This window comes from Neophocaena asiaeorientalis, unplaced genomic scaffold (genome assembly GCF_003031525.2).
Source record: "Neophocaena asiaeorientalis asiaeorientalis breed wild unplaced genomic scaffold, Neophocaena_asiaeorientalis_V1.1 scaffold373, whole genome shotgun sequence".
NCBI lineage: Eukaryota > Metazoa > Chordata > Mammalia > Artiodactyla > Phocoenidae > Neophocaena > Neophocaena asiaeorientalis.
Window position 1 is genome coordinate 1,012,627 of NW_020172993.1, and position 27,220 is coordinate 1,039,846.

At 43.1% G+C, this 27,220-nt stretch overlaps 2 protein-coding genes across 3 annotated transcripts in view; one reads left to right on the forward strand and one right to left on the reverse strand.

Moving 5' to 3' along the window:
* Positions 1 to 974: 974 nt before the first annotated feature.
* On the reverse strand, positions 975 to 10,536 carry SFRP4 (secreted frizzled related protein 4). 2 transcript variants are annotated; one of them, XM_024742244.1, is made up of 6 exons: positions 9,791 to 10,536; positions 8,408 to 8,488; positions 8,242 to 8,307; positions 6,122 to 6,320; positions 3,465 to 3,528; positions 975 to 1,516 (listed from the first exon to the last, which is right to left on the reverse strand). In XM_024742244.1, exons 1-6 carry the CDS (start codon positions 10,233 to 10,235, stop codon positions 1,331 to 1,333), a joined length of 1,041 nt encoding a protein of 346 aa, XP_024598012.1. In that variant the 5' UTR covers positions 10,236 to 10,536; the 3' UTR covers positions 975 to 1,330. The 2 variants fall into 2 exon arrangements, with proteins under 2 accessions (XP_024598012.1, XP_024598013.1); XM_024742245.1 differs by lacking the exon at positions 8,408 to 8,488 and having other exon boundaries at positions 9,791 to 10,512.
* A 3,569-nt stretch (positions 10,537 to 14,105) lies between these two features.
* Positions 14,106 to 27,220, forward strand: part of EPDR1 (ependymin related 1) — a 33,439-nt gene continuing 20,324 nt past the window's right edge. Inside the window, 2 exon segments of the mRNA XM_024742260.1 lie at positions 14,106 to 14,154; positions 14,157 to 14,481. Coding sequence (XP_024598028.1) covers positions 14,106 to 14,154; positions 14,157 to 14,481 — 374 coding nt within the window.

Sequence of the window (27,220 nt, forward strand, 5' to 3'; positions counted from 1 at the left end):
TGCTGCCCTGGGGTAGCGATGCAGATGAAGTTACACTTTCAGGAGGAGATGGGTGCCCTTGCCAGCATCCTCATTAACGCTATTTCTCCATTTTCCCCTGGCTTACCCACACACCTCACTTCTGTGTCCTAATGGCTACAGAGATGAAATTAAAAAGTCATGTGTGAATGCAACCTGTAACTTACCCCTTCTCTGAGAAGCAGGGACAATGGTACATCGAAAGGAGATTTTACTCTTAAGCTTTCAGTTTGCTCCTCTACATTCTTGAATGCTGGATGAACAAGTGATTACAGCTGCTTTTTCCAAGTGCAGAGATGGTGTGTGGCAAGGGTGCCATAGCAGGCTGGGGACCAGGGGCTTTGGATTCTGACCCTGCCACCTCAGACCCAAGGCACCCTTGGGAGCACCAGTAATCAGCAGAGAGACTGGGCATCAAGATACCCGGGACGTCCTGGGAAGAGATGAGCACCACACCCACGTGTGTAAGATGCTTGGGGTTGACTGATTGGTACCTAAATCATAAGAGGAGAAACAAACAGTTTCTGGTGCTACTTAAAGGGAACTGATAAACACTGTGCATATAAAATCAGAGCATCTCCACCATGGCATGGTAACTAGAAAACAAGGATCCAGACTTTGTCTGTCTGCCTTTCCCTTTTATTTATTTAACAATACTATTGTTTTCGTTTTTAGAGCTTCTAGCTAAAAACAGAGCAGAAAGGCTTCTTTGTAAAAACAAAAAACCAAAAACCAAACTCATTACAATTTTCCATATCCTACTTTTCTGGATTGTTCAAAAATCCCCTTTCATCACAAAAATTCTTCTGCAAACAGTAAACACATAAGATCTTTTAGACATTCATTCCTCTTGATTTCCTCCTTAGAAGCATTACATTTTCAATCACATTTAAAAAAATCGCTAACATCCTAACAACCAGCTGAAATAAAACATATCGTAAAAAAAAAATTGGGTGTTTTGTTTGTAGTATGGCATTTACTTTACAATGCACATATTAGGTCAAATTGTAAGAACAAGAGCATTTTCCCCACGTGGAGCTCCCACAGAGTATGCACATGGTTTATTCTCAACTCAATAAGCTCTTTCGACCAGCTTTCATATACCTTCCATACCAAAAGGCATACCTACCACTATGGCTTGTAGTGACTTAAAAAGAAAAACTGAAGCATATCATTAAGAAAAATGCTGCAAGACGTGTCTATGAAAAGGACTGCAGTTGTTAAGGCAAGGGGTGTACGGCCTTCTACAGGCTGCGTGGGTAACGCCTGGCCTCACCCTGAGAGGAAGTCCCCATTTTGGAAAGCAGTTAGCTCACACTTGTTTTGGGTTTGTTCTCTTTGGAGCACTCCTAGCTTTAATGTTCTTCTTGGGGCTGGCTGGTTTGGGGGCAGGCGGCTTCCCCTTGGGTTTCGGGGCGTTACTGCGGCTGGTGCGCCCCGCTGTGCGCTTCTTGTCCTGGATTGTCCTCTGCTGTTCCTGCAGCCTCTCTTCCCACTGCTGGGAGGCAACGTGTACACATGACTGTCAAGTACATCTCACCCCTTTATGCTCTTAAACTAATATCCAAAATAATGCAGACTTTCACTGTAATATATTCATCAAGACATCCAAGATTACAATAGCTCCCCTACCCTACGATGGTGAGCATGTATCCTGTACCAGATGCTCTGGAAAGTGCTGAGTATATGGTGACATCTTGACAAGCAATCATTTCGTTGAAACAACAGCCCTTCTAGGTGGACACCATTGTCGTGCCCCGGAAACAAGCACAGTGATATTATTTGCAGAAAGTCACACAGCCGACAAATGTCAGAACTGGAATTCAAATTCACCAGTCTGACTCCAGAGCCCAGGGCCCTAGCTCATGCAACTTTTCCCATAGGCCCTCTAATGCAACTTTCCTATACAGCAAAGCCTTCTAAAAAACGTTTTACCAAGGCTAAAAGCAGAAATTTTTCCAGCTACACTAGAAAGTCAGGGTTTCTTATCACACTTACGGGTTCACCTAACTCTTACATCCAAAGGAAGGTAGAAGCTCCACCCACAACCAGTAATCCACTCAAGTGTTAGCTACCCAGAGCCAATGAGAAATGAGTCATTCTAGATATTCAAGTCTCCTTGATAGAAAAGGATTTACTCTTTAAATATGAAAATGTGTAAGAAAAAAATGAAAAAGTGAGTCCACTTGAATAGACATTACTTTTCATTATAACACATAAGTCCCTGCTTTGTTAGAGTATATTTCAATTAGCAAAATATTTGAACATGACCATAGACCAGGCAGTGGAAATACAGTGAAATGAAAAACACTGTCCCCACCCTCCTAGGGCACAACTCTAGTCTGTTCTAAAATAATAAACTCATTACTGTATGTTGTTATTACATGATTATATTTTCATATTCTTAAGTTGGAGTATTTGCTGTCAACGTGAATGACCCAAACAGCTATGATTCTTGAAAGCTTTCTTTCCTCTCAACAATGTCAGGTTTTTATGGTACCCTTGCCTTCTAGGTTGAGTCATCTAATCTACTGCAGTTTTGGGAACCAGATAACCAATCTTGCTAGAATTTTCTGTCCAGTAAGACCAAGCGTGCTCCTGAGCAGCTCATGAATGTTTAGCTCAGATGCAAGAGCAGTGTTTGGGTCTGTTATTCAGAAATGCACTCAGTAGAAGAGGCTGTGTTGAAACTACCTTCTCCAAAAATCAGTATTAATATACACTCTCCCCTTGCCCAGGAATTTTTATTCCTGCAAAGTAAGAGAACACGGGCAGTAGCAGTATCTGTTGTGAACATGGCAACACAAATTCTCCTGCATATATCTAAATATATTTTCAGGAGAAGGGATGCTTTAAAAATTCCATCCCAATGACCTGATTTATTTAGTTCTGGAATGATTTCACATGTCCGGGCAAAAAATTATTCTAACTCCTCTGAGTTGCCAATATTTCTATGATGTTACTACTAAAATTATGGGTCTGGCCACAAAAGTATTACTTTGTGTATATGATTTATTTGGACAAAAGTCTTAAAATTATTTTAAATACAGGGAAAGATTCTGCCTTATAGAGTGATAGGGTGATTTTTAAAACTAGGTATTCACACCCCTACATGTATATGTCTGTATTAATCCCACTGGATATTAATTCTGTTCAAGTACTTGACTGTTTGCTAAAACAACCAAAAAACGAATTTAATCTGGAAATAACCAGTAGATCCATATTGATGCGACCAAATGAACTTTGAAGCTAAAGAGAAATTTATGGTAGAAACTCCAAGTGAGAAAAATTATTCTCTTAACTACCTATTCAAAAGACAAATACTGCTGCTATTGTCGGCTCCTACGATAGCCTGGAGATGAAAGAATGTGAAGAATTCCCAAATTCTATAGAATTTCTTTACGTGCATTCAAATCCATATTCCTAGTATTGCTAATTATACTTACTATGGATCTTTTACTAAGTTGATCTCTCCATTTTTCAACTAAACAATTTTCAAGAAGCATCATCCTGAAAAAAAGTAATTTATCTTAATAAGCAATACTTAAGAGGAAAGTAAGAAGTTCAAAAATACAAAAAATTGTAAAAAAACAAAATTCTTCACTGTTTACCCCACAATTCCCCATTTATATTTTATTGATCACACTGTATATTTAGATCACATTGTATATTTCCTTTTAGCATTGTATGCATTTTCTGATATAATTGAATAATTCAAGAAATATAACTTTCATAACCATGTAAATTATAACTATGGATAGCCATAATATATTTAACTATTTCTCCACTGTCGAACCTCCTCTTTTGCTTAGCTATTATTATTAGCATTGCATTGAATATCGCTAGTGTGCCCTGGCTAGTTATATCCTTAAGATAGACTTCCGAATGTAGAAATCTGGGTCAGAGTATGTTTTTTTTTCTTAAGGTTTTCAATGCATAGTGCTAAATTATTTTCAAAACGGCTGAACTGTCATTTAATTCACCAACACTAAGACTAGGTAAAAATGGAATCTTGTTTTTATTTGGGTTGCAGAATTAGGAGATAAATATTTTAATGTTTATTTACTACTTGTACTTCTGCAACTTTGTATAGATTTACAGATGTACATGTATTTCTATACTGTAGTCAATGTTTTAAATATTAATTTATATGAACTTTTTATAGAGTAAGATTACTATTCTTTTGTCATACCTGTTGCAAGTACTTTTTGTATTTCTCTTTTTATTTTTGATTTTTATGTACACAATAGTGTCATCAAATATGTGCATTGACATTTTCCCTCGTAATTTCTTACATTACTTTTATGTTTACAAACCACTTTGCTTTTCAGATAGCATACATTTATTTACCGAACTTTATCCTTTTTGATTAGGTTTTTAAACTAGTTACCTCTTTTTTTTTTTTTTTTTTTTTTTTTTTTTTTTTGCGGTACGCGGGCCTCTCACTGTTGTGGCCTCTCCTGTTGCGGAGCACAGGCTCCGGACGCGCAGGCTCAGTGGCCATGGCTCAGGGGCCCAGCCGCTCCGCGGCATGTGGGATCCTCCCAGACCGGGGCACGAACCCGCGTCCCCTGCATCGCCAGGCAGACTCACAACCACTGCGCCACCAGGGAAGCCCACTAGTTACCTCTTTAACCCATTTGAAATTTATTTTAGAGTACAAAGTGAAAATGCATACTATTTTTCCAAGTAAAGCTATTTGCAACATTTAGTAAATAATAGTTTCATTTCTATTGATTTGCCATATTTCCTTCATGATACAAATTCTTGTATGAATTATAATCTGTTGCAAGACTTTTTCCTCTGCTTTATTTATCTACACATCGACTGTTGCTCCGCATGGTTTGAACTAGCTTTATACTAGTCTTGTTGTCTCATAAGGCACATTTCCTCTCATCCCTCTTACTTTCAGAACCTCCTTTACATGCCCTTACCAGTTTATTCTTCCAAATGATCATTAGCATTATTTGTGAAGACATAAATCTCAATCATCCATAAAATTTTTACTAGGATTTTGATCAGAATTACACTGTCTATAAATTAATGGGAAAATGACACGAAGGCTGTTATTTAACTCATGTATAATCCATTCACCTGTGCAGCGACCCGGCACATCCCCAGAACTGCTTCTAGTACTGGAGCGGATGCAAAAGCCATACAAGAGACCAGCCCAGGAATATTCATTCAACATTCATTCACTCAATGTCTTTAGAAAGGCAAGATATAAGCAGCAAAACAGCTTTAAAACCAAGAACGCAAGGAATTTTGAAGAGGGTACTAAGTACTGATAGACTCCAGAACAAGAAAGTAAGTATTCAAGTGAAGTCAGTTTCAAAAGGTGTTTTTTTTGTTTTTGTTTTTTTCAGAAATAGAACCTTGAGCTGTATCCAGAAGAAACAGGGGAGCATTATTAATGGCAGAGAATCAAAGGGAAGACTTTTTATATAAAAATTAGTAGTTCTGCTGGAGAAATAGATTGCAGCAAGTTATGGGACTCAGTCTGGAACCTGCACTGAAGTGTTTGATTTTTATATTTTAAGGACTTGTTATATTATAAGGAAAACTAAAAAGATGCTAAAGAAAGATGTGTGGGGAGACACCTTCAGCTAGAGATACGCGTATAATAGATGTGAGTGTGCATGTGTGTGTACGTGTGTGTGTATGTAACACTCCAACCAACAAATGTTGTAAATTCAGTGTAAAGAAAATGTGTGGAAGTGTAGTCTCAAATGGCCATTTTCCTTTGATTTGTAAGTTATTAAAGAGACCTTAAGAAAATTCAGTATTTGCCACACTAAGATTGATTTGAAAATAATTGGTTTTACTCAAAGTAATATATTTGTCTATAAGTTTTTGAAATCAGGTAACGAATTCTGAAATTGATTTTTAAAGAGTCCACTCAAATATATTTCCATTTTTCCTTAATTCTATGAAGAATTAATCGATATTTAGGAGATACGATATCCTAACCAAGGCATCTATTCAAACTGATCTTTCAAAAAGCTAGAGCCGTTTTTTTTTTTTCCTTTTTAAACCACGATTAAGTGGAATTTTATGTCTTTCCTAGGCAGTGTGTAATTTTTTTCTTCCCGTCTGTGCCTACCGTGAGCGCCACTCATAACACATGATGAGAACATCTTGGTGGGGCAGGATGTGAGGACACTGGCAGGATGAATTCGTAATGAGTGGGACTTGAGTTCGAGGGATGGGTGATGAGGACTTGAAGATCTCTTTAACATCCACCACTGTAGTTACTTCATTACAGCCACTCCTCTGCACAGCTTTTATTTTGGCATGAATGACTGCAATTGAAAAATCGATATGTGTTATTGAAGCTTTGCAGAAAAATATGGATGGTTTATTCCTGCCAATTCCTGAGTCTCTCTTAAAGAATCACTCCTGTAATTATGGTCATGTCCAAGCTGCCCGAATGCAGGCAAAAAAGCCCACACAATCTTGTGCTAAATGTAAGGCCTCGCATATTGTCAACAATGTCTTAAAAGTTCTGAATCAGGCTGCAAGACGGAAAAGTAAATTCACAAGCAGGCTTAGTCTGGGATCTGTCTCTGGGTCAGTGACTGCTCCACAATGGACCACAGATAGGGTTTGAATAGAGAATCCCATGGATCCTTCTCAGCCCTAAAATCCTATAATTCTATGATTAGGGGTTTTTTGGGGGCCAGAAACATATCAGGAAATTGAGTTACATAGAATGTCGATAAAATTTTATAGAAACAATACTCGCTTCTACTCTGTCATGTAATGATTTGAAGTGAGAATCATATATTCTCAGATTCAGAAGCCACCTGAAAGTTTGTGTGGTTCCATCACCCATCTGCTGCTTGAACTCGCTCTGCTCCAGAGGAAGTTACTACAGTCATAACATTTTTGCACCGGAAGGAGTCTCTGAAGATACTGTTCTCAATCCTTTAATTTCCCAAACTGCCCAAGCAGGGTCCATGGTGGGTAGAGGTAGAACTGTTATTACAGATGGCTGGTAATACCACTGTCTCTGATCCTGCTTTCAATTCTGACTCTTTTGGTCCCTTGCTATTACTGCCTGCAGTGGAGCTGTAATCGGCGGAGGGTGGCTCTATCTTGGATTCCATCCTAGGAAGCTGGTTTATGAAGCAGCTAAACAATGTAAATAGAAAATAGTTTCATTATCGAAGTGGTTTTGAAGCAATGCTTCCCCAGAGAACAGCATGACAGTGAAACTCAGACTGGACAACTAAGTAACTAAGGCTGGATAGTGTCAGATGAGGGACTTTGTGGATCAGATTACGATGATATCTACATAGAACAGGTTTAAAATAACAACAACAAAAAGCTACTAGAAAAGATAGTGTACTTTTTTTTTGGTTGAATTATGCACTTCGGCTATGTGTGATTCTAAAATCCGACAACCTAAATAAGAGGTTATTTTTTCAGACTTTTATAGTGCCATGGTCTTCCTGCTTTTATGTGGGTTGTATAATACAAAGGTTCTTATGATATAAAATTTCAGTTTGAAATATGGAAAGCTGAGTTAGCAAATAAAATGAACAGTTTTCCCCAAACAGTTTCTGTTATTTCAGTATAAATAATTTAAGAAATGCAAAAATAAAAACCCCAGAAAATAACCCAAAAAGATATTTTAAAGGAACACATTTTTAATTAAATCTACTTTCAAATGATGATAGCAGAATTAAATTTGCTGAAAACATTCAAAGTAGCATGATTGACTTATTCTCTGAAGAAAGTGCTGTCTGGGTCTTTCAAATAAAAGAAGAGGGCATTTAAGCTATGCCAATACTTACAGCCACAGGGTCTTGTGATTAACATATTCCCACAATTTCTTTAAGGTGTTTAATATTTGTAGCTATTTATAGGTAAAAAGATACATGTGCAGATCTTAATTCCTGGGTCTCTGGGCCTCGGGTCAAATCCATGGATCGTCACCCATCCTTCCTGCAGCAGTGAAATCCTGAGAAAAGTGAGGTGCTCTCCCGGCTGACAGCACTTCTCACCAGGACGTGTAGGATAAGGAATCACGCTAATTCACACCACCCTTCTCATCTGGGTGCTTTACCCAGAAAAGCAAGACGTTTTTACAGTTTCTATTGTGCCACCTAGAGCCCACATGATTAACTAGAAAAATCCCTCTTCACCACTTCATGACTAGCAGACCTGGCTTTGTCATGTGCCAAGTCCCCAACCCAATGGTTTCAGCAGATGATTTACCGTAACTGTAGTTTTTGCTCAGGTACGTCGCCAGGGTCGGCTTCACCTTTTTGCACTTGCACCGGTCTAAAGAAGACAAAAGAGAGACCAAAAATTGAAAAAAAAGATTCAGAAATCACTCTGGGGAGAAGAAAAAGAGAGGGAGCCTTGAGGACAAAGAACTCACCAGGGCTTAGGCGTTTACAGTCAATGTCAAGAGGCCTTTCCTGTACCATCATGTCTGGAGTGATGTCTATCCACTTAACGTCTGAAACACACACAGGGCCACATGGGTGTGGTCAGTGACTTGGTCTGTTCACCCAGTTGGAATAAGGAATCATCTGGACACACTGACAACACAGCAGTGCACACACACACACACGCACACACAAATCCTGAATGGTAAAAATTGTATGTGATTGTCAACTACTTCTTTCATATAGACTCTCTGGGCTTAGGAAAGAAGACTTTTGGCTGGGACTGCTTATCCAGAACAAATTGATGTGAAGGCACGTCCATTTAAACTGGCTGATACATACAGTCAACCTGGATAAATTACATCCTTCCGCCCCAAACCTATTTTAAAATGTTGATTTTTCAAGTTGACAGTTTACACTAATCAGAATAACCCAAATATTTCCAAATCCCCACCTCACATTTTACAGAAACAGTCCCTAGGTACCCCAAACAAGCATAGCCCTGTATCATTTCTATAATTTAAGCAATGAATATGTTTTTTCTAAAACTCTGAATTAGAGAGGAGTTTCGATCTTTCCTCTTCATTTTACTTCTTCTCCTCCACGTTTTGGGCAATGCTCTGAGGTATAACTTCAGAAACTACACTAAAGCAACACCATAGTTTCTTTAAATGTGCAGCAACCTGGGTTAGGCATAAAAGGAGGCAAAAATATACTTAGGTTTTATTTCAAGAAGTGGATTTAAACCTGCTCCTTCTTCCTAGAAAAGCAGGAAAAAAGACCAAAGAGAAAAGAAGGAAGTGGTGGTTGAGCTCGAGTTGACTAAGATGCCACAGAGGTTGGCCCTGGGTCAAAGACCATGAAACAGATGTCACAGTTTTCCAGGGCAACTAAATTTACAAACTGCACTCCTGGTGGGGAGTGAGAACTAGTACTGTTTTTTCAGAAGAGCTTTCAAGAGCTAACATGAAATGAAGAATTCTGGTGGGAATATTTTAATAATTAAATGATAACATGTGAAGTACTTAAAGCTGGCTCAGATCCACCTTAAACCCTATATACTTGTTTACTACTGCTACTATCTTATTTTATTACTATAAAGGAAAATGTCCCCAGTGGTCCCCTATCTAAGCAAAATCGCCCGCCCCTCCTTATGGGACATGGTGCTCCTTAGCTCCCAAAACTCCAGTAGAGAAAGCAGACTTTTCCCGAAATCAAGTCACTGCCCTTCCCACCTCCTCCAGCTCTCCTAAGTAGAACGGGGGGCTGCTCGACCACCGGCTGGCAGCTGTAGGTGTGGCCGTCGGGTTCTCACGTGGCAGCGACAGCCCAGGGTGCCTCGTCACCCCCCTCGGTCCTTCCCCGGGCCTCACCCTCCGGGAGGTCAGTGACGATGGCCTCGGGCGAGATGCACACGCCCCGGTCGTAGACAGGCAGCTCGTCGCAGGCCAGGCTCTCGGGCCAGCTGTGGTTGTACATCTTCATGAGGGGCTCGCAGTCGTCACGCGCGCGCTGGCACACCGACTTGCACGGCTTGATGGGGTCGTGCAGGAACTCCAGGGTGCAGATGGGCGCGTACATGGCGCAGAGGAAGAAGCGCAGCACGGCGCTGCAGTTCACGTCCACCAGCTCCTCGTACTGCTCGATGGCCAGGATGGCGTTCTCCTGCGTGCTGTGGTGCAGGTGGTTGGGCATCCGCGTGATGTTCCAGGGCATGTGCCGGCACATGGGGATGCGCACCGCCTCGCACGGCGCGCCGCGCACGCCCAGCGCCAGGCGCAGCCACAGGCAGAGCGCGGTCAGGATGGAGAGGAGCATGGCACTGCTCTCCCGCGCCGCCACCCCGACAGGCAGAACGGGCCCTTCTCTCCCCGTCCCCCTAGGCTTTCTCCCTCCCTTCCCAAAGGAGGAAGTCCTTTAGGGCACAGGGGATGTGCTCGTCCCAAACTCCCGTGGGCAGTAACGCTGGGCCGCGGGGGCCGGCTGGGAGTGTACGCCGTCCGACGCGCACAGCACGAGTAGCACCAGCCCTCAGCCTCCGGGGCGTGAACCCGCCCTGGCAGCTCCAGCCCCCGGCCCGGCAGCTCCGAGCGCAGCCAGTCCCGGCCATTGCGGGACCTATTTATCCCGACACCTCCCCTGACGTGGGCTCGGGAACGCTCCCTTGGCAGCTGCAGGCGCGGCGCGGGCTCCCCCTCGGCCGCCCCACCCTCGGCCCTCTCTTGCAGAAGTGGTGACATCATCTCCTCCGGGCCGCAGCTGCATTCCCCCAAAGTCCGTCCTTTTTAGTCTGGCCAGTCCTTTTTCTCTAGACCAAGAAAAAGAGCCTCTGGCAGTCGTTTTGGACACCGGATCCAAGAAGGAGCAAGAGAGGATTTCAAGAGAGGGAGGGACCGCCTTTCCAGTCAAAGCTGAACTTTGCGCCCTCTGCCTCATGGGTTCCCCAACTGTAGAGTTGGAGGGAAATGGGAACTTCTGCTGCTCTTTAACTCTGAAACATACTTGCCTTCTCCAGTAGGGGGCATGAGAAGCGCTGAGCGGTGAGACTATTGTGTGGGACGGGGAGCGTGCAGCTGCAGAGGGAAGGACGCCCCCCTCCCAGCCGCGAGTTGTATGGAATTTGTTTTTGTTATTATTGTGGCTAGTAGACGTTACTTTGGGCTCAAGTTATTCCAGAATGGCCTCTGATCTGTACCTGCTCCAGGAACAGAACTGCCTGAAGGTGTAACAGCATCTTCCAGTTTGAGAACGTCTTCCATCCACCAACATCCCCTTTTCCTTCTCCTGACTCCCTATTCTTCTCTCCAACGTGAATGAAAGCAGAAAACATAGAAGACTTTGGATACCACAATTTGAAAGATTTTTTTTTCCTCCTTCATGCCAAGTGATTTCCAACCCAGCAGTCTAACATCTTGATTTTTGATTTGCTTGGAAACTGTTATTTAAATGAAGTAAGAAGCTGTGTACCATGGAGAACAATGATGTATGTTTTGTTTTCTCTTTTATTTTTATTAGAAAGAGGTAGTAGAATCCACTGCTGGCTCAGCTATCCACAGAAAAGGGAGGCTTTATTGTTCCAAGTGTACATCAATCTTCAGGCAGTAAGATTTCTGGTATATGATATTTTCTTAGGGCATTAGAATATGAAAACACGTTATCTGAATGTTAATCTTTAAAAACATGATTTAACTGGAAATCTGAACTTGAGGCAGACAGATTTTTTTGTCTCTAAAGCTTAGATCCACAAAGTTAGTTTAGTTTTGACCCTGATCAGGACTGAGGATTAAAATAGCCCAGGAAAGGAAAAGCACAACTGACATTTACTGAGCATGTACAATGGGCTCGGGGTAGTGCTAAGTGCTTTAAATGCATGATCTTATTTTTTTTCCCCCAGGAACATGAATCAAACACGGTAGGCTGAAAGGGTAAAAGAGACAAATACATTTCAGTATTCACCCAAGGAGTCCAATTCTATTTTGTGGGAAGGCCGGGGTGACCAAATACAGGCAGGCCAATTTGGCGAGATATTCCAGTTTTCTGTAGAACAGATCTCAAGCTTCAAAAATGCCAATGCAGGCTAGTGAAATATCAAGCGAAGGGGATGGCCCAGATGAGATCTCAAGCCGTTTTCAGCAGTAAACTCCAGTAGGTATAAATGCCTGGCTTAGTGAAAAAGATTTTCAGCCCAAGTTCCTACCAGGGAAGAAGATACAGTTTTGAGAGAGCTGGACTCCCTGTCCTTTTCCTGGAGTTAGTTGAGGAGGGCAAACCTGAGGAGGACTCAAACGTCTGCAGCCAGTTTGAACCTGCTGCATTAGTTTAGCTATGCAAGTACCAAATCGCGACATTTCAGGTGCTTCCCTCATGTTCGCAGATGGCATGTCCTTTAAGAAAGGGAGAGGGGAAGTTAAGAACCCTTCTCCATAAAGCTCTTTGCTTATCCCATTAGGTCTGTTGGTAGTCTGGCCTTAGCGTTTCTAGGAGAGGGTGGCACTGTTGAGGGATTCATCCGGAGAGTCTGTCAACCAGTCTCCATCTTCTTGCCCGGCTTTAGCACTCAATCCATTACCTCATACTTGACATTGATTTGCCAAAAGCTCGTGTAACTGGGGAAGTTCCCCTGGTCGGTGGCTTCTCTCCGGTAGCTCCTTTTCAGTCTCCTCCAGGGACTGTTTCTCTCTCTGCCCATCCTTTCAATGTCTGGAGTTCTCTAGGGCTCCATCCTCAGCCTTCTTCTCACTCTCTATACTCCCTGCTGCTCCAGGTTGGCTCAACCTCGGCACTGTTGACAGTGGGGCTGGATAATTCTTTACTGGCTGAGTGGTGGTGGTACTGGGGGCTGTCCTGCACATTGGTATCTCTGGTCTCCTCCTACTAGATGCCAGGGGCAGCTTACCCCCTACCCCACTGTGATAATCAATAAGGTCTCTAGATATTGCCAACTGCCCCCTGGGGGACAAAATTGCCCTGGGTGGAAAACCACTGTGCTACTCTCCTCTCTGGCTTCGGGGACCACCTAGATGTCAGTGGCTTCCAAATCCAGACCTCTAGGCCTGCTGGTCTCTGGAATTGTTTATCCAACTGTCCCCTGGGAACTTCCACCTGTATATCCCACAGTCATCTCAAAATCAGGCAACCCTAAACTGAATTTATCTTCTCTCACTCCAGGCTGAACTCCCAGTGGTCCAAACCAGAAACCTCTTCCTCCGAGTCTAAATCCTTCTCTCTTGTTCCCAACTCTTCCACCCTCTGCATTTCTACAACCATGGCCTTAGCTCAGACTGCAGCTCTCGTCTGGATTGCAACAGTATCTTCCTCCTTCTCCCGGCCCTCTGCCTTGCCCTGCCATCCTCCACACTGACCTGGGGGAGCTTCCTAAGGCATATCCCTGATGATGCTCTCCCTAGCTTTACATTTATGGATGGCTCCAACAACCCCGGTATTAATAACTAATCCTTAAAATGGTTTTCAAGGCCTTGAGTGATCTGGCTCCAGACTATCTTCTGCTTCATACTTGAACCCAAACATCACACTCATTTTCTCTTGTCGCCGCGCCGACTCTCATACAGGAACGCTCTCTCCCACTTTCACCTGCCTCATGCTTCTTCATCCCTGAAAGGCAGATCTAGTGAAAAGACTCTATAAACTTGGAAAGCAAGGCTTTGCTTTTGGTTTTTAAACAGTTGTTTTCTTTCTTCTTGATTCCATACTCTAGATCCTAACATTACACCAACATAAACCCGATTAACTTTCTTCTTGATGATCCTAAACTCCCAGACACACAAACCTCTAGGCTTGTGGTATTGTCAAGTGATGAGTGAGGGGAGCAGTCTCACCGCAAATGTGGCCTCCAGGCATGTCCTTGAGTCCTCAGCCCAAGAGCAAGGGCCTATTTTCTAGTCCACCAGGCTCTATACGGGGAGTGGGGGGCTGCCAAACGGCCATGATAAATGACTGGTGTCATTTCTTCAGGAAGGAACCCTTTTTTCCATTTTTAATTTGGAGTTAGCAGGTGGCAATTTTGATAAAGGGACAGGGTACCTGCGGCAAAGCAAGTGCTGAAGCCCTGCTTTCCCGACCTTGACCTCGAGCTCGTCCCCCAGAGTTGGTTACCCGTTGAATACTCAAGTTAGCAGAGAAACATTTCCCTTCTCATCGCTTCCCCCCCCGCCCCCCTTTAAAACACGGATGCCCTTCAGGATGCTAGTGGCACCGCTGCCACTGCATTTCCTGTTGGCAGCAGAGAGCAAGTGAAAACAGAAGCTGCAGCGGGCAGCGGCCCGGGCACAAATAGCTCCCGCACGATTCACCGGAGCTTCCCCAGGGCCCAGGGCCCGGATCCCAGGCCTGATCCCCAGAGCCGTAGAGGCCGCCGCTGGGACCGGCAGCAACTTGGCCCAGACCGCACTCGGGCACAGTCCGAGAGAGCTCCGCGCCGCGCTTCTCTTGGGCTGCTCAGCGCCCCCTCGGGCTCGGGCTGGGCCTCGGGGGGCGGCGGGCGCGGCGGACGGCGATGCCGGGACGCGATCATGGACGAGAGGAAGGCGCTGATCCCCTGCAAGAGGTAGGCGGGGCGCCAGGGCGCGGGGCGTGGGGTCGCGAGGCCCGGGGAGGGCGAGGTCGCGGGGTTTCCAGCCGCTCGCGACGCTTCCCTCCTCTCCAAGACAAACTTCGCCGAGAGGATCGCTTGGGGACAACACAGTCGGGGGCTGGGTGGCGGCTGGGCCCACCGGGAGCGGCCTGCTAGCGGGCACTCAGTGAGACCCCGCGGGGCGGTGGCCGGTGAAGTAATGACCTGCCGGGCGCTCCAGGCCCAGGTTCGCCCACGCTCGAAGGCTGCTGAGTCAGCCTCCTGGCTCCTGGTGCCCCCTTCAGCCTAGGGCGTGTCTTCTGCACTATCTCAGCTCTTCCTGGAGCCATCTGCGAGGACGACAGGCAGATTTTTTTTTTTTTCACATTTTAAAGGAATGTGACAACACTGCAAAAGGTGTGTAGAATCAGTTAAAAAAAAATAAACTCATCACTGTGTCATAACCATTAAAATTTCGGTCTACTCCCTTAAATTTTCTTTTAAGCAAGTTTTACATTCTGTAATCAAAAATCCTATGTCTATCTTTTTTATATAACACGATCTCTTATGTGTTCTTATTTACCATTTCATTAGTTGGCCCCTACCTATTTTTAATGGCTGCACAATAGTCCACAGAGGGGTGATGCTACAATGTTTTTTAACCACTGGTCTGATCATTCACCTTTCTGAATCTCATGTGACAAAGGACACTCTCTTTCTGAGACCTCAGCTTGCTTCTGACCTCTTTAAGACCTGATTTCTATTTTGGGATCACCACCTGTCAGTTGGCCCCGTTCCTGTTTCTCTGTGTGTGTTCTTCCCAGGGTTATGCTGGCCTCTTCGTATGGCATTCACATCATTAGGAGGTGCTATGTGAATGTCCATAGTTTAAGGCTCCAGTGGGCAGTAAGATGTGGGGCAAATTTGATATCATTTTACCTAAAAGCATTTGTCCAAGTATTAGGCATCTTGAAGACAGTATGGAAGTGCCAGAACCCTTCAAAGGAGTATATTCGAGAATGCAAAACAGTGCATGATGACCGTAAACCATGAACGCTGAGGAGGCCTGGGGCAGCCGAGTCATCGTGGTGGACTGGGGGTATCTGTTCTCTTTCAAGAACATGAATGTTTTCTGTCAGGTGTCGAAGGTCTTTGTAATAATAATAGCAACAACCAACATTTGGGTACTTGTTATGTACCAGGCATGGTGCTGAAGACGTTCCACATACCATATGATTTAGTTTAAATCTCACAACAACTTGACAATGCAGGTTTTATGATCTCCAGTTTACAGACAGAGACTCTGGGGTTGAGGGACATTAGACTGCTTTCTCAAGACCAAGAGCTGGGACTTGAGGAAACTGAGTGGATTCTGACATCTATGATGTAACAGGCTCTTGTCCGTTCATTCATTCTTTCAACATGCATTTTTTCATGTCAGGCATTTTGTATTCAGAGTGAGTCCTGGGCTTCAGGGAGGTCACGGTCTGGGGGTAGAGTCACGTCAGTAAGAATTCCCATACAGTGGGGTGAAGGATGAGCCGGGCACGAGAGCACCTCAGACAGGCACCTAACCCAGGCTTCCTGGAGGAGGTGGGACAGGAGTGAGTCCCAAAACCCCCGGACGAGCTGACCATTAGAGGGAACGAGGCATGGAGGGGAGACTGGTCCAGGGGGATGTGGGTGTATTCCAGGACATCCTGCCACAGGCAGGGCTGAGAATATTCCAAGAACTGCAGGCCAATCACTATTAAGACTGAAGCATGGAGTATGGCGGGAGGTTGGGGACCCAGGGAAGGATATTTAAGCAGTGGAATGCCGTGATTGGATTTTATAAAGAAAACTGGTTGTATGGTCGAGAATAAAGAAAAACAAGAGAAGAAGCCAAAACATGACCTAGGAGATGTCTGTAGAGAGAGCCAGGTGAAAGACGGGGAGTGGCAATGGTGATGGTGAGAAGTGGACGCATTAGGGAAGTCTTGAGGATATTGAAGAGGCTTATTGAAGGAGGTGCAAACGATTAGACGCTATGCTGCGGGGCGGTGAGGGGGAGGGGACAGTCATTTCTGGCTTCTGAAGCTTACAGTACTGACGGCATGAGTAGATGGGGATGCTGTTCGCTGAGATGGGGTTTGGCTTTCTGCACTTGTGATAAAGGGTCAAACGCTACTCTTTGTGTTCGTTGTTGTGAAGCCTTTTATGATAGTGGCGTATTAATGAGTAGTCATGTTGAAGGTGGGCTGAGATGGCCCAAAGCACACTGCTGACACAGAGGGTTCATGGCTGCCCCCGCTCCCACGCCCCAAGGTAGTATTTTCACAACGTAAGGGATTAGGCTCTAGAGTCAGATAAATCTGCCTCTGAGTTCAGATTCCTAGTGCGGGTCTTTGGGTAAGTTACTAGATGGGAATACTACTAATGCCTAATGTATTGCTTTGTTCTGGGGGTGAAATGAGTTCAAGTATGAACAGCACATAGTGCAGTGGTCTGACACAGAGTAGAAAAGGCGCTCAGCGTGCGGCCGCAGCTATCCCCATGGCCACCGCCATCAGCGCCATCCTGGTGAATGTACCGTGGCCCAGAGACTCCCTGCCAGCCCTGTGGGCTCAGACAGTTGATCTGGCAGCACGCTCAAGGGCCCTTCCTTTGGGAGCAGACTAGGAGCAAACAAGCTCAGATGTTACACTGGATATTTCAGCGAGTGCTGCAGCTGGCATGGGGGCCAGCATTCTCAAATCTCACTAGCTCATTCTCTCCCTGTAGGCAGACCTATGTGGAGAGCCAAATTCTAATCAGGAAGTTGTGAGCAAAGAGTTGGAGCAAATTCATGGAGTCTAATGACTGCCTGCTCTAGGCTAGGCCGTGTGCTCAATGTTGAGCTTTCCATCATGCATAAGACAGGCCAGCCCAGCGTAATCAGGCTAAGATAAAGTGATGCATCCTTTTCACCAGAGTGGTGCCTTGTCGCTGATTCTATGCTACCCCAATGCTACTGGTCCAGACTCCCTCCGCTCTGCACGGGGCCTTGGAGGGTACTGCTCCGGTTGTCTTAGCAATCCTTCTTCTATGACTCCAAGATCAATTAATATAGTCTTCAGATATGTGTATTATATCTTTAGTGGGGTCACAGCCAAATCTTGCTGGCCTAGAAGCCTTTTTGTCCCCATGTGGTGATTTGTTTCTTTCTTTCTTTAACTCAAGTATAGTTGATTTACAGTGTTGTGTTAGTTCCTTGTGTACAGCAAAGTGATTCTGTTATACATACATATATCCATGCTCTTTTTCATATTCTTTCCTGTTATGGTTTATTACAGGACACTGAATATAGTTCCCTCTGTCCATGTGGTGATTTCTCATTTCTTTGCCCTGATCCATCAAGTGTTGATTTCACAGTTTAGCTTTTAGAAGGCCATTTTATTCCCCATCTTTCCAATTTCTTGGCAAGGTTCTGTCTCACAGTCCCATCTCTGGCCCTAAGTCAGATGTAGAAAAGAATGTTTAGTGCATAAATGCGTTTTTAAGCTCTTTAAATGTAGATTTGTTGGAACAAACTCAGAAACTTTTTCAGGTATTAGCAGTCTGGCCAAGAAACCAGATGTTATTTGAAGAAAATATGGATGGGTTGTCTCTTCATATTTATTTATAAGTTGAGAAGTAGTTTTAGAATTGGATCAACTTCTTAAGATTTTTATTTTGCATCCAGTTAGTTATGGAAAGTCCCACTGATAGTTACTGTGGAATGACTAGGATTTTCCAGGCTTTCTTCTCCCTGAGATGATGGAAAAGATTAAATAACCTTACAAGCTTCAGATAAGACAAGCCTTAGCAGAGAATGGGAAATATTAGTAATTGATACTATTTCATTTTCTGGTTCCAACTGTCTTTCCTATAAACTCACAAGTATTACATTTGGAAGACTGAAGGAAAAGCAAGATTACTTTGTATTTCAGTAACATAGTGAACTTTATGGGAGAAGCAATGTAGATGCTGAATGAATTTTGTTAGGTTACCAGTAACCTACTGCTCCCATTTACAAGATGGTGGATTGGGAGTTGGAATTAATGAAGCAGAGCGTGCAGAGAAGCATTAAGAGGACATGCATTGGTAAATTAGGAATATGTCTTAGAAGACTGTTCAACTACCAATCCTACATGTTTGGGGATTTTTTTTTTTTTTTGGTAAAAGACTAAAAAAATATGTCTTAAATAGAGTGACAAGTGGGTTCTTATTCAAATACTGATTAGTTCATCTCTGTCTCAATTTTTCCAGACCATTCTGTTTTTTGGAGAACAGAATATAATTTCTCTATTCTTAGAGAAAACCACCTAGTGTAGTGGAGAGAGCATGGACATCCATTTAGACAGTCGTGGGATGCCAAACATGGCTTCTAATCCTGGCTTCACCTCCACAAGGTCCTTTGCTTCTCAGAACGTCAATGTTTTTCATCTTTTAATTTGATTTTAATGATATCGACAATGTTTTTTTTTTTTTGCAGTACACGGGCCTCTCACTGTCGTGGCCTCTCCCGTTGCAGAGCACAGGCTCCGGACGTGCAGGCTTAGCGGCCATGGCTCACGGGCCTAGCCGCTCCGCGGCACGTGGGATCCTCCCGGACCGGGGCACGAACCCGTGTCCCCTGCATCGGCAGGCGGACTCTCAACCACTGCGCCACCAGGGAAGCCCTACAATGTTTATACTAAATAATATTTAGGACTTCTTCCTTAAAAGCTAGGTACAGATAAGATTAAATGATACCATGAGAGCACTCCTTGTACTTTTATTATATTAGGCTGATTCCTGTTTCCACCAAGATGCAATGAACTTGACATAAATTCTAAATGTTTTCTCAACTTGTCCCCTTGTGTAGACAATTCAGAGTTCTTTTTCTTCCTTCTTCTCACCTAAGCTTGTGTTCATGGGTAGAGAAGAGCAAGGCTGCCTTTAAAAGCTTTGGCTCCAAACTCAGAAGGCTGTCCTCTCCATGGAGCCTCCCTGTATACTAAGGGGTTGAATAGGACTGCTTACAGAAGTGCCCCTCCAAGGATCTGCTGTGGAAGATTAATTCCAAGGGGTGTTATCACACCAGGCGACTAAGACAATCATATGTGTTTGAGAATCAGGATTAGGTTTTTTTTCCTCCAAATATACAATTTTATTTTGAAACTATCTCCCACTTACAGAAAAGTTGCAATTCTGGTCCATAGCCATTTTTCCCCCTGAATCATTTGCGAGTGAGTTGCCAACTTGATACCCCCACGACCCCCAATACTTCAGTGTATATTTCTTACAAACAGGGCCATTGACCTGCATAACTGCAACACAACCATACAAATCAGGAAATTAACATGCATTCCTTTCTACCATCTGAAATTCAGGTCTCATTCAAATTTCTCCACTTGTGCTTTTTATGTTCTTATAGCAGAAGGACCCAGTTTATATTCAAGCATTGCATTTAAATGTTGTGTCTTTTTAGTCTCTTTCTGTCTGGAACAGTTCCTCATTCTTTCTTTCACTTCAATACAGGCCAGTTATTTGGTAGAATGTTCCTTGATTTGGGTTTGTCTGATGTTTCCTCATAATTAGATTCAAGTTATTCACTTACGGTAGGAATGGTAGGACTGTCACATCTGGATGTTTACTTTGATAACTTGATTACTGATGTCTGCATGGTTTCTTCAGTGTGAAGTGACACTTTTATACTTTGTAATTCATAAGTGTTTTATAGGGAGAGATTTTAGGACCATGTACATATCCCATTCTTCGTTGAAGTTTCAAGTTATTCATTTGTTTATATCAGCATGGACGTTAGGATTCTCATTGAATTGCATTTGCTCTCATTGTTTATTTGATGGTCAGATTGTCCCAGATTGGGCCAGTGGGAACCTCTTCAAGTTGGCTTCTATGTTCTTTTGACAGGTCTCCCTTATTCTTTGAGCACTTCCTTGCTTTCTGGCAAGATATTCCAAGATCATCTGTACTTTCCCTGCCAGAGTCTTGGAATAAGCCATTTCTCAAGAAGCTCTGGTTACTTTTACTGGAGAATAATATTTGGAAGCCTAGGTCCTGGTCTAGTTGTGCTCATGGCTCTTGGATGGCACTGCTTCCAGGCCCCTTCACTGGACAAAGCAAGATGATGTAGGTTTGAATACATACATACATATGCACATACACACACAGAGTCACTAACACATATATACAAACATTTATATCTACATTTATTTCTAAGCTTCCGATTCTAATACATACAGATATTTATACCGATATCTCTAATTCTGATCCACCACCACATGGATCATTCTAGTGTACTCCTGTTGATTTTTCGTGCCTCCCTTTTTAGGGCGTGAGAAAACTGGATGCCTTTATTCAACTGCAGTATGCAAAACCAGTCAGGCATTGCCATGGTACCCCCCTCCCTACATGGATGCCTTCCTCTTGGGCTCTGCACCCCAGGCCAGGCCATGCAGACACCTACCTTGCTTGGCCCTGTCTAATGGCTTTAGACTAAACTGTTTACTAAGGGGAAGGGAAGGTCAGGTTACATTTTTTAATATGTTTTTCTTTTGGATTTCTCGGGGCTACATCATCGTAAATCCTCAGGGAGATGAATTAGTATGAAATGTTCAACAAATTTGTTTGATCCTGAGCCCTGCTTTGCATGGATTGGGCTCTCATTTGAAGAAATCCTGACGTTCAGAATTTCAGAAAAATTACTCCTTTGCGCTTACTCCCTCCTCTTGGTCTCTGATAACTGGAGCCAGTATCTTATTTTATTGGCTCAGGAAGTCTGACTGCTTGTGGCATTCTGATCCTCCAAAAATAAACCATGCTGATTTGCAATACTGAGTTTTTCTTCAAGAAAGAGATTTTATTGGAAGCGCATAAAGTTTTCTTTAAGAGTCTTAATTCTGTGGGTCTAGTGACCCTGGATTTCAGAGGGTTGATGCTGGGATGTGGAAAAAGTGGGCAGTGAGGAAAAAGAAGTTCCAAGGAAGATAAGCCCAGGAGAGTAAAGGGACTGGTGGGATAGGAGACTAACTTATAAAAAGAAGCCAGAGGTGGTCACCATACTGCTTTGAAAACATCTTTATTTCTCTCCATTAACCTTGAATTGTTTCTTCCTGATTCTGACCTCAAAGATGGTGGTCAGGGGAAAAGTGCCCAAAGATCTGAAAATATTCCACCAATTAGTGGTTTGTTTTTCCTGGAGTAAATGTGATAGGCTTATATTTCCCCAATTCCAGTAAAAATCTTCTATTTTCCCCCTTTATAATTTATTTTATTTTACCCAGCTTTCAAGAAAAAAAAAATCTTCTCTTGATCTTACTAACTGAAACCCCATTCTCCCCTTCTATTTAAAGCAAATCTCATGCTAACTCCAATTTTTGTCCTCCCATGCTCTCTGGGACCCCCCTCCAATCAAACATTGATCATCACAGCTCTACTGAAGCGGTTCTGGTCAAGGGCAGTACACTCCACATTACTAATCAAGTGATCTTTTATCTGGTCTCATTCTACTGTTGGTCATTTCCTCCATCTAGAAGTACTTTCTTCATGTAGCTTTCAGGACACTATGCTTTTCTAGTTCCTCTCCTTCCACCTCATTTTCTTACCTTCTCAGCCTCCATTGCTCTTTCTCCTCTTCTCTTGGATCATTAATGGTGGAACGTTCCAGGGCGCAGGCTTCCCATCCCTTTGCTTTTCTGTCTCTACCCCTTTTTTGGTGATCTCATCTCGATCATGGAGTCAACTGCCATCCTTACCTGAAGGACTCGCACATGTGCATGTCCAGCCTAGAGCTCTCTCCTGAACTCTGCGTTCATATATCCAGCTGCTTGGTTGAGTTCTTCTTTTGGATCTCTAATAGCTGTCTCAAACTCAGCATGTCCAAAATTAATGCCTCCCCTGCAAACAAACAAACAAACAAAGAAAAGTTATTCCCCTTGCAGTTTTCTTTACCTCAGCTAATAACAACTCCAGTTGCTCAGGATCAACCCTTAGAGTCATCCTTGATTTCTTTTTCTCCCACTTGCCACAAGTAATCCAGAAACAGACTCTGTTGACTCTAATTTTGATATAGACCCAGACTTGTAGACCAGAATCTGACCACACCTTTGCTGTCATCCTGGTCCAAACCTTCATCATTCTTGCAATAGCCTCCTAACGGGTCCCTACTTCTGCCCTTGCTCCCTTTGGTCTGTTCTCAACATAGCAGCCCGAGTGATTCTGCTAAAAATTGTTGCATCATGTCTCATGTCTGCTCAAAAACCCTCCTGTGCCTTTCTGTGTCTCAGAGTAAATGTTTTTGCATGGACTTGACCACCCTGTGGGATCTGCTTCCCGACCCCCTCCACACCTTGCCTTTGACCTCTTCACCCCATCGTCCATCCATCATCACCTCATTGCCAGCTCACTCACTCCAGCCCATGGCCTCAGCATTCTCACTCCTTTGGCACTTGTGTTGTTGATTCCTCTGCCTAGAAAGCCTTTTCCCTAAAAAGCTGTATGGCCCACCCCCAAATTAGACTGTCCCTTCTCTCCACATTTTCATACATCCCACCTCACTGCCTTTTATGTTCAAGATATTTACCTATTTAATATTTTTATTAATATTTTATTAAAATACTATTTAATTTAATTAAAAACTTTAAAGTCCGTTCCCTCATATCCAAAGTAAAGCTCCATAAGGTCCAGGATTTTTCTCTGGTTGTTGCTGTATTTCCAGCACCACAGAACAGGCCTGACTAAATTTTTCTGAAGAGGGAATGAGTAACAATGATACATAGTCATTGTAAATGGGTATCTAAAATACAGATATGCAAAGAGAAAAAAGTAAAAATTATCCATAACTGCCAAAGTGATAATGACTACTAGTAACATCTTCTAAATATCCTAAGAGATTTTTAGATGCAAAGTCTACATACTGTAGCCCATACTGTTTTATAATAGGCTGTTTTTCCTTTAATAATATCGTGCAAGCTCATCCATACTGACTAGTCTGCTTGTATCATCTTTGAACTCCTGGCTTCTCTTCATTCAGGTCTTAGCCCATCACCTTCTCAGAGGGGCCTTCTGTGACTGTCCAACAAAGCCCTCCCCACCAGCCACTCTCCATCACATCTCGTTTTGTTTCCCTTAGGGCACTATCACTGAGTGACATTGTCTTGTGTCTCTCTTCCCTGGAGTGAGAGGAGAACTTGATCTGTCTGGTTTACTACCAAAAGCCCAGCACCTAGGAGTGCTTGGCACATAGTAAGTCTCAGTAAATGTGTGTTGAATGAATAAGTACCATTTTTATGACTTTTGGATTTCTAGCATTATACATGTTCATGGTGGAAAATCTAGATAACAGAGAAGACCAAAATAGAGTAAAGAGAGTCCTGTTGTCCAGGATTAACAACCCTTATATATGTGCTTCTGGATTTTTAATTTCTATTTCTGTATATACAATTCTAAAATTAAAGTGGAAACATGCTTTGTGATTTTTTAAATTTAACAAAACATTGTACATATTTCTCATGCCACTAGGTAATCTTTAACAGAATCATTTTTAATGACTGCATGGTATTCTGGCTAATGGATAGAACAGAGTTTCTGTGAACAGTCCCTTATAGGGGACAGTTATGTTTCTTTTTCTCTTTATTTATTTGGTTGCACCGGGTCTTAGTTGTGGCAGGCAGGCTCCTTAGTTGTGGCAGGTGGGCTCCCTAGTTGTGGCTCACCAGCTCCTTAGTTGTGGCATGAAAACTCTTAGTTGTGGCATGCATGCGGGATCTAATTCCCTGATCAGGGATCAAACCCGGGCCCTCTGCATTGGGGGTGTGGAATCTTAACCACTGTGCCACCAGGGAAGTCCCCAGTTATGTTTCTTTCCCCTCTATTTTTCACTAGTATAAACAACTACATGTATGACCTTGTATTTGTGTGCAGTTATATCTGTACCACTTTAAAAATATTTTGGATAGATTCTTCGATAAGAAAATGATTGAAAAGGGATTGCACATTTATAAATTTTTGACAACTTTGCTCTTCAGGAAGGTTGTTCCAGCTGATATTTCAACTGGCAGAATATGAATGTTCATGTTTCCCACACTCACACCTATAAGGAGCCTAATTATTTTTAGTGATTTCAAATATGATAAACAAGAAACTGAAGGGCAAAATGACATACCTGCAGTGATGTCAAACCCCCTTGTCATGAGTCTCACTCTAAAGTGAATGCCTCTAATTTGTCACACTTAAGTCTCCTACTGGCTGCTGGTTTCACAAAGATACACTATCATGTTCAGTAAATATTTTTCTGACCTATATTATAAAGAATTTATTCTCATCAGAATGAATCTTAAACTTCCCCAACCTAGTGACTTGTACTAATAGATTGCCTGACATTAAACCATCTTTGCATTCCTGAAATAAATTCCAATTTATTATTATGCATTATTCTTTCAACAGTCTGCTTGATTTGATTTGCTAATATTTAATATTTGTTTTTAATCTATAGCCATAATTTAGCTTGATCTATAGTTTATATTTTTGTGTTTTCTATATTTTAATGTCAGGGTTTTTCATAGCTTTGTAAAAGAATTGGCAAGCTTTCTGTATTTCTCTATGCTCTACAGTCTTGAGGTTAGAAAAAAACTGAGTCATGAAACCATGTGGACCCAACTCCTTCTGAAGAAGTAACACTTTGATCTCTTTTTAAGATCGAACATCTAAAATGCCACTAGGCTATTGTAAGGATTTTTTTTTCTGGTTATTGACTTGCTTACCTTTCTGCTTAAGTCTTAGTTTTGGTTGTTTATATTTTCCTAGAAAATCTTTTATTTCATCAAGATTCTATTTATCATCATAACACATTTGTACATAATATTTCTCTCTTTTTTTAAATGTCTTTATTGGAGTATAATTGCTTTACAATGGTGTGTTAGTTTCTGCTTTATAACAAAGTGAATCAGCTATACATATACACATATCCCCATATCTCCTCCCTCTTGCGTCTCCCTCCCACCCTCCCTATCCCACCCCTCTAGGTGGTCACAAAGCACTGAGCTGATCTCCCTGTGCTATGCGGCTGCTTCCCACTAGCTATCTATTTTACGTTTGGTAGTGTATATATGTCCATGCCACTCTCTCACTTCGTAACAACTCACCCTTCCCACTCCCCGTGTCCTCAAGTCCATTCATAATATTCTCTTAACTTAAAAAACTTCACCTTATCTATCAATATCCTTTTCTTCCCAATATTCTATATTTGTATTTTCTATCTCAGAATTACATTTTAACAATAAGCTAATGGATACGTGTGATGGTTTTATGGTTTATCATTCCCTTATATTTTACATCTTATATCTTCTTTGTTAAGGACAATTTTTGAGAGCTAAATTACAGTGCCTACCCATATTTTGAAAAGTTTTAAAGCAGGGTTATAGTGGAGCATACACTCCACTACAGGTAGGAGGGCATGCCATGACCAATGGATCACCCAGGTTCCTTTCATGCATGAGCTACTCTCAGCTCTTCTCTCATCAAACACTGCCTTCAGTGTTTCTCCTGCTCCTCAATCTCAGGTTTGGAGAATTTCCCCCAATATGGGCATTGGAAGTTTCCCCAGCACCAGTGGTTTTCTTCAGAAGCAGTGCATCTTGAACCGAGAGGCCATCTAAAGAATCAGACCCTAGCAGGGTGACTACGTTGCCCTCAGACCTTCCAAAGAAAGGAGAAACTCTTGGGATAGATGGCCCCCAATCAGAAGAAGCAGCTGCTCCTGGACAAAAAGGCTGCAGTGCCTTGGATGACCCCTGCCCCTTCACAGAAGGCTGCTCTTATTGTGGCTTAAAGTTAGGTCTACTGGGAAAGGTCCAGAGTGTGAGTTCTGCCAGTGAGTGAGGACCGTTTTCTGGGTTTCAGACTTCTCATTGTATCTTCACATGGTGGAAGGGGCCAGCTAGCTCTCTGGGGACTCTTTTATAAGGGCACTAATCCCTGAGGTCCACCCTCAGGACCTAATCACCTCCCAAAAGTCTCACTCCTAATACTCATCTTGGGCTTTAGGTTTTCAACATGAATTCTGGGGGAGGTAAAAACATTCAGATCATAGAACCCAGAGAATCTGCTGCTGTGGAGCATCTCAGAAGTTGCCAAGGAAGATGCTGGCAGATGGAAAGATGGTGGCACAGGGCCAAGGGGCATATCATTTCCTAGGTCCGATGTAGCCTTGTCAGCTACAGGTGACGTATAACTTATGAGGACTATATCTGATGTCATGGACCACCAGACTAGTTAGTGTGGCATCCAGGAGCAGCCATGATGAATGCAAGGGCTCTGAGGTTGCTTGAAAATACTTTCAGGGAAGACTGTGGTGAGCAGAACCATCTGCATCGACTCCAAAGCTACTAAAACATTGCCCCCAAGTCCCTTACTGAGATACCTCTCATATCCTCTGGAATTGTAAGGCCTACTGCCCAGAGTGTCTCACCGAGAAGCCGATGACCCAGGATTCCAGGCTGGGAATGGAAGACGTTCCTCTGAGGAAGATGCTTGGGCCGCCATGGAGCTATCTGAGCTGGCTGAACTCAAGCGGAGACAGCACCTGCTTCAGAATCCCCAGGGCAACTCTGGGCAGAGGGGCCCTGGTGTAACTGGGGAGGCAGAGGCAGTAAAGTAGAGAAAGCCTGGGGAACAGAAGCTCTCACTTCAGGAGAAACAGGCAGCGGACCAGTGGAAATTCTACCAGCCT

Coding starts and splice junctions, on each gene's coding strand:
- SFRP4 (XM_024742244.1), bottom strand. CDS start 10,235: ATGCTCCTCTCCATCCTGACCGCGCTCTGCCTGTGGCTGCGCCTGGCG. Junction 8,489..9,790: donor CGTCACTGACCTCCCGGAGG/GTGAGGCCCGGG, acceptor TGTGTGTTTCAG/ACGTTAAGTGGATAGACATC. Junction 3,529..6,121: donor TGTTATGAGTGGCGCTCACG/GTAGGCACAGAC, acceptor ACTTTTTTTCAG/GATGATGCTTCTTGAAAATT.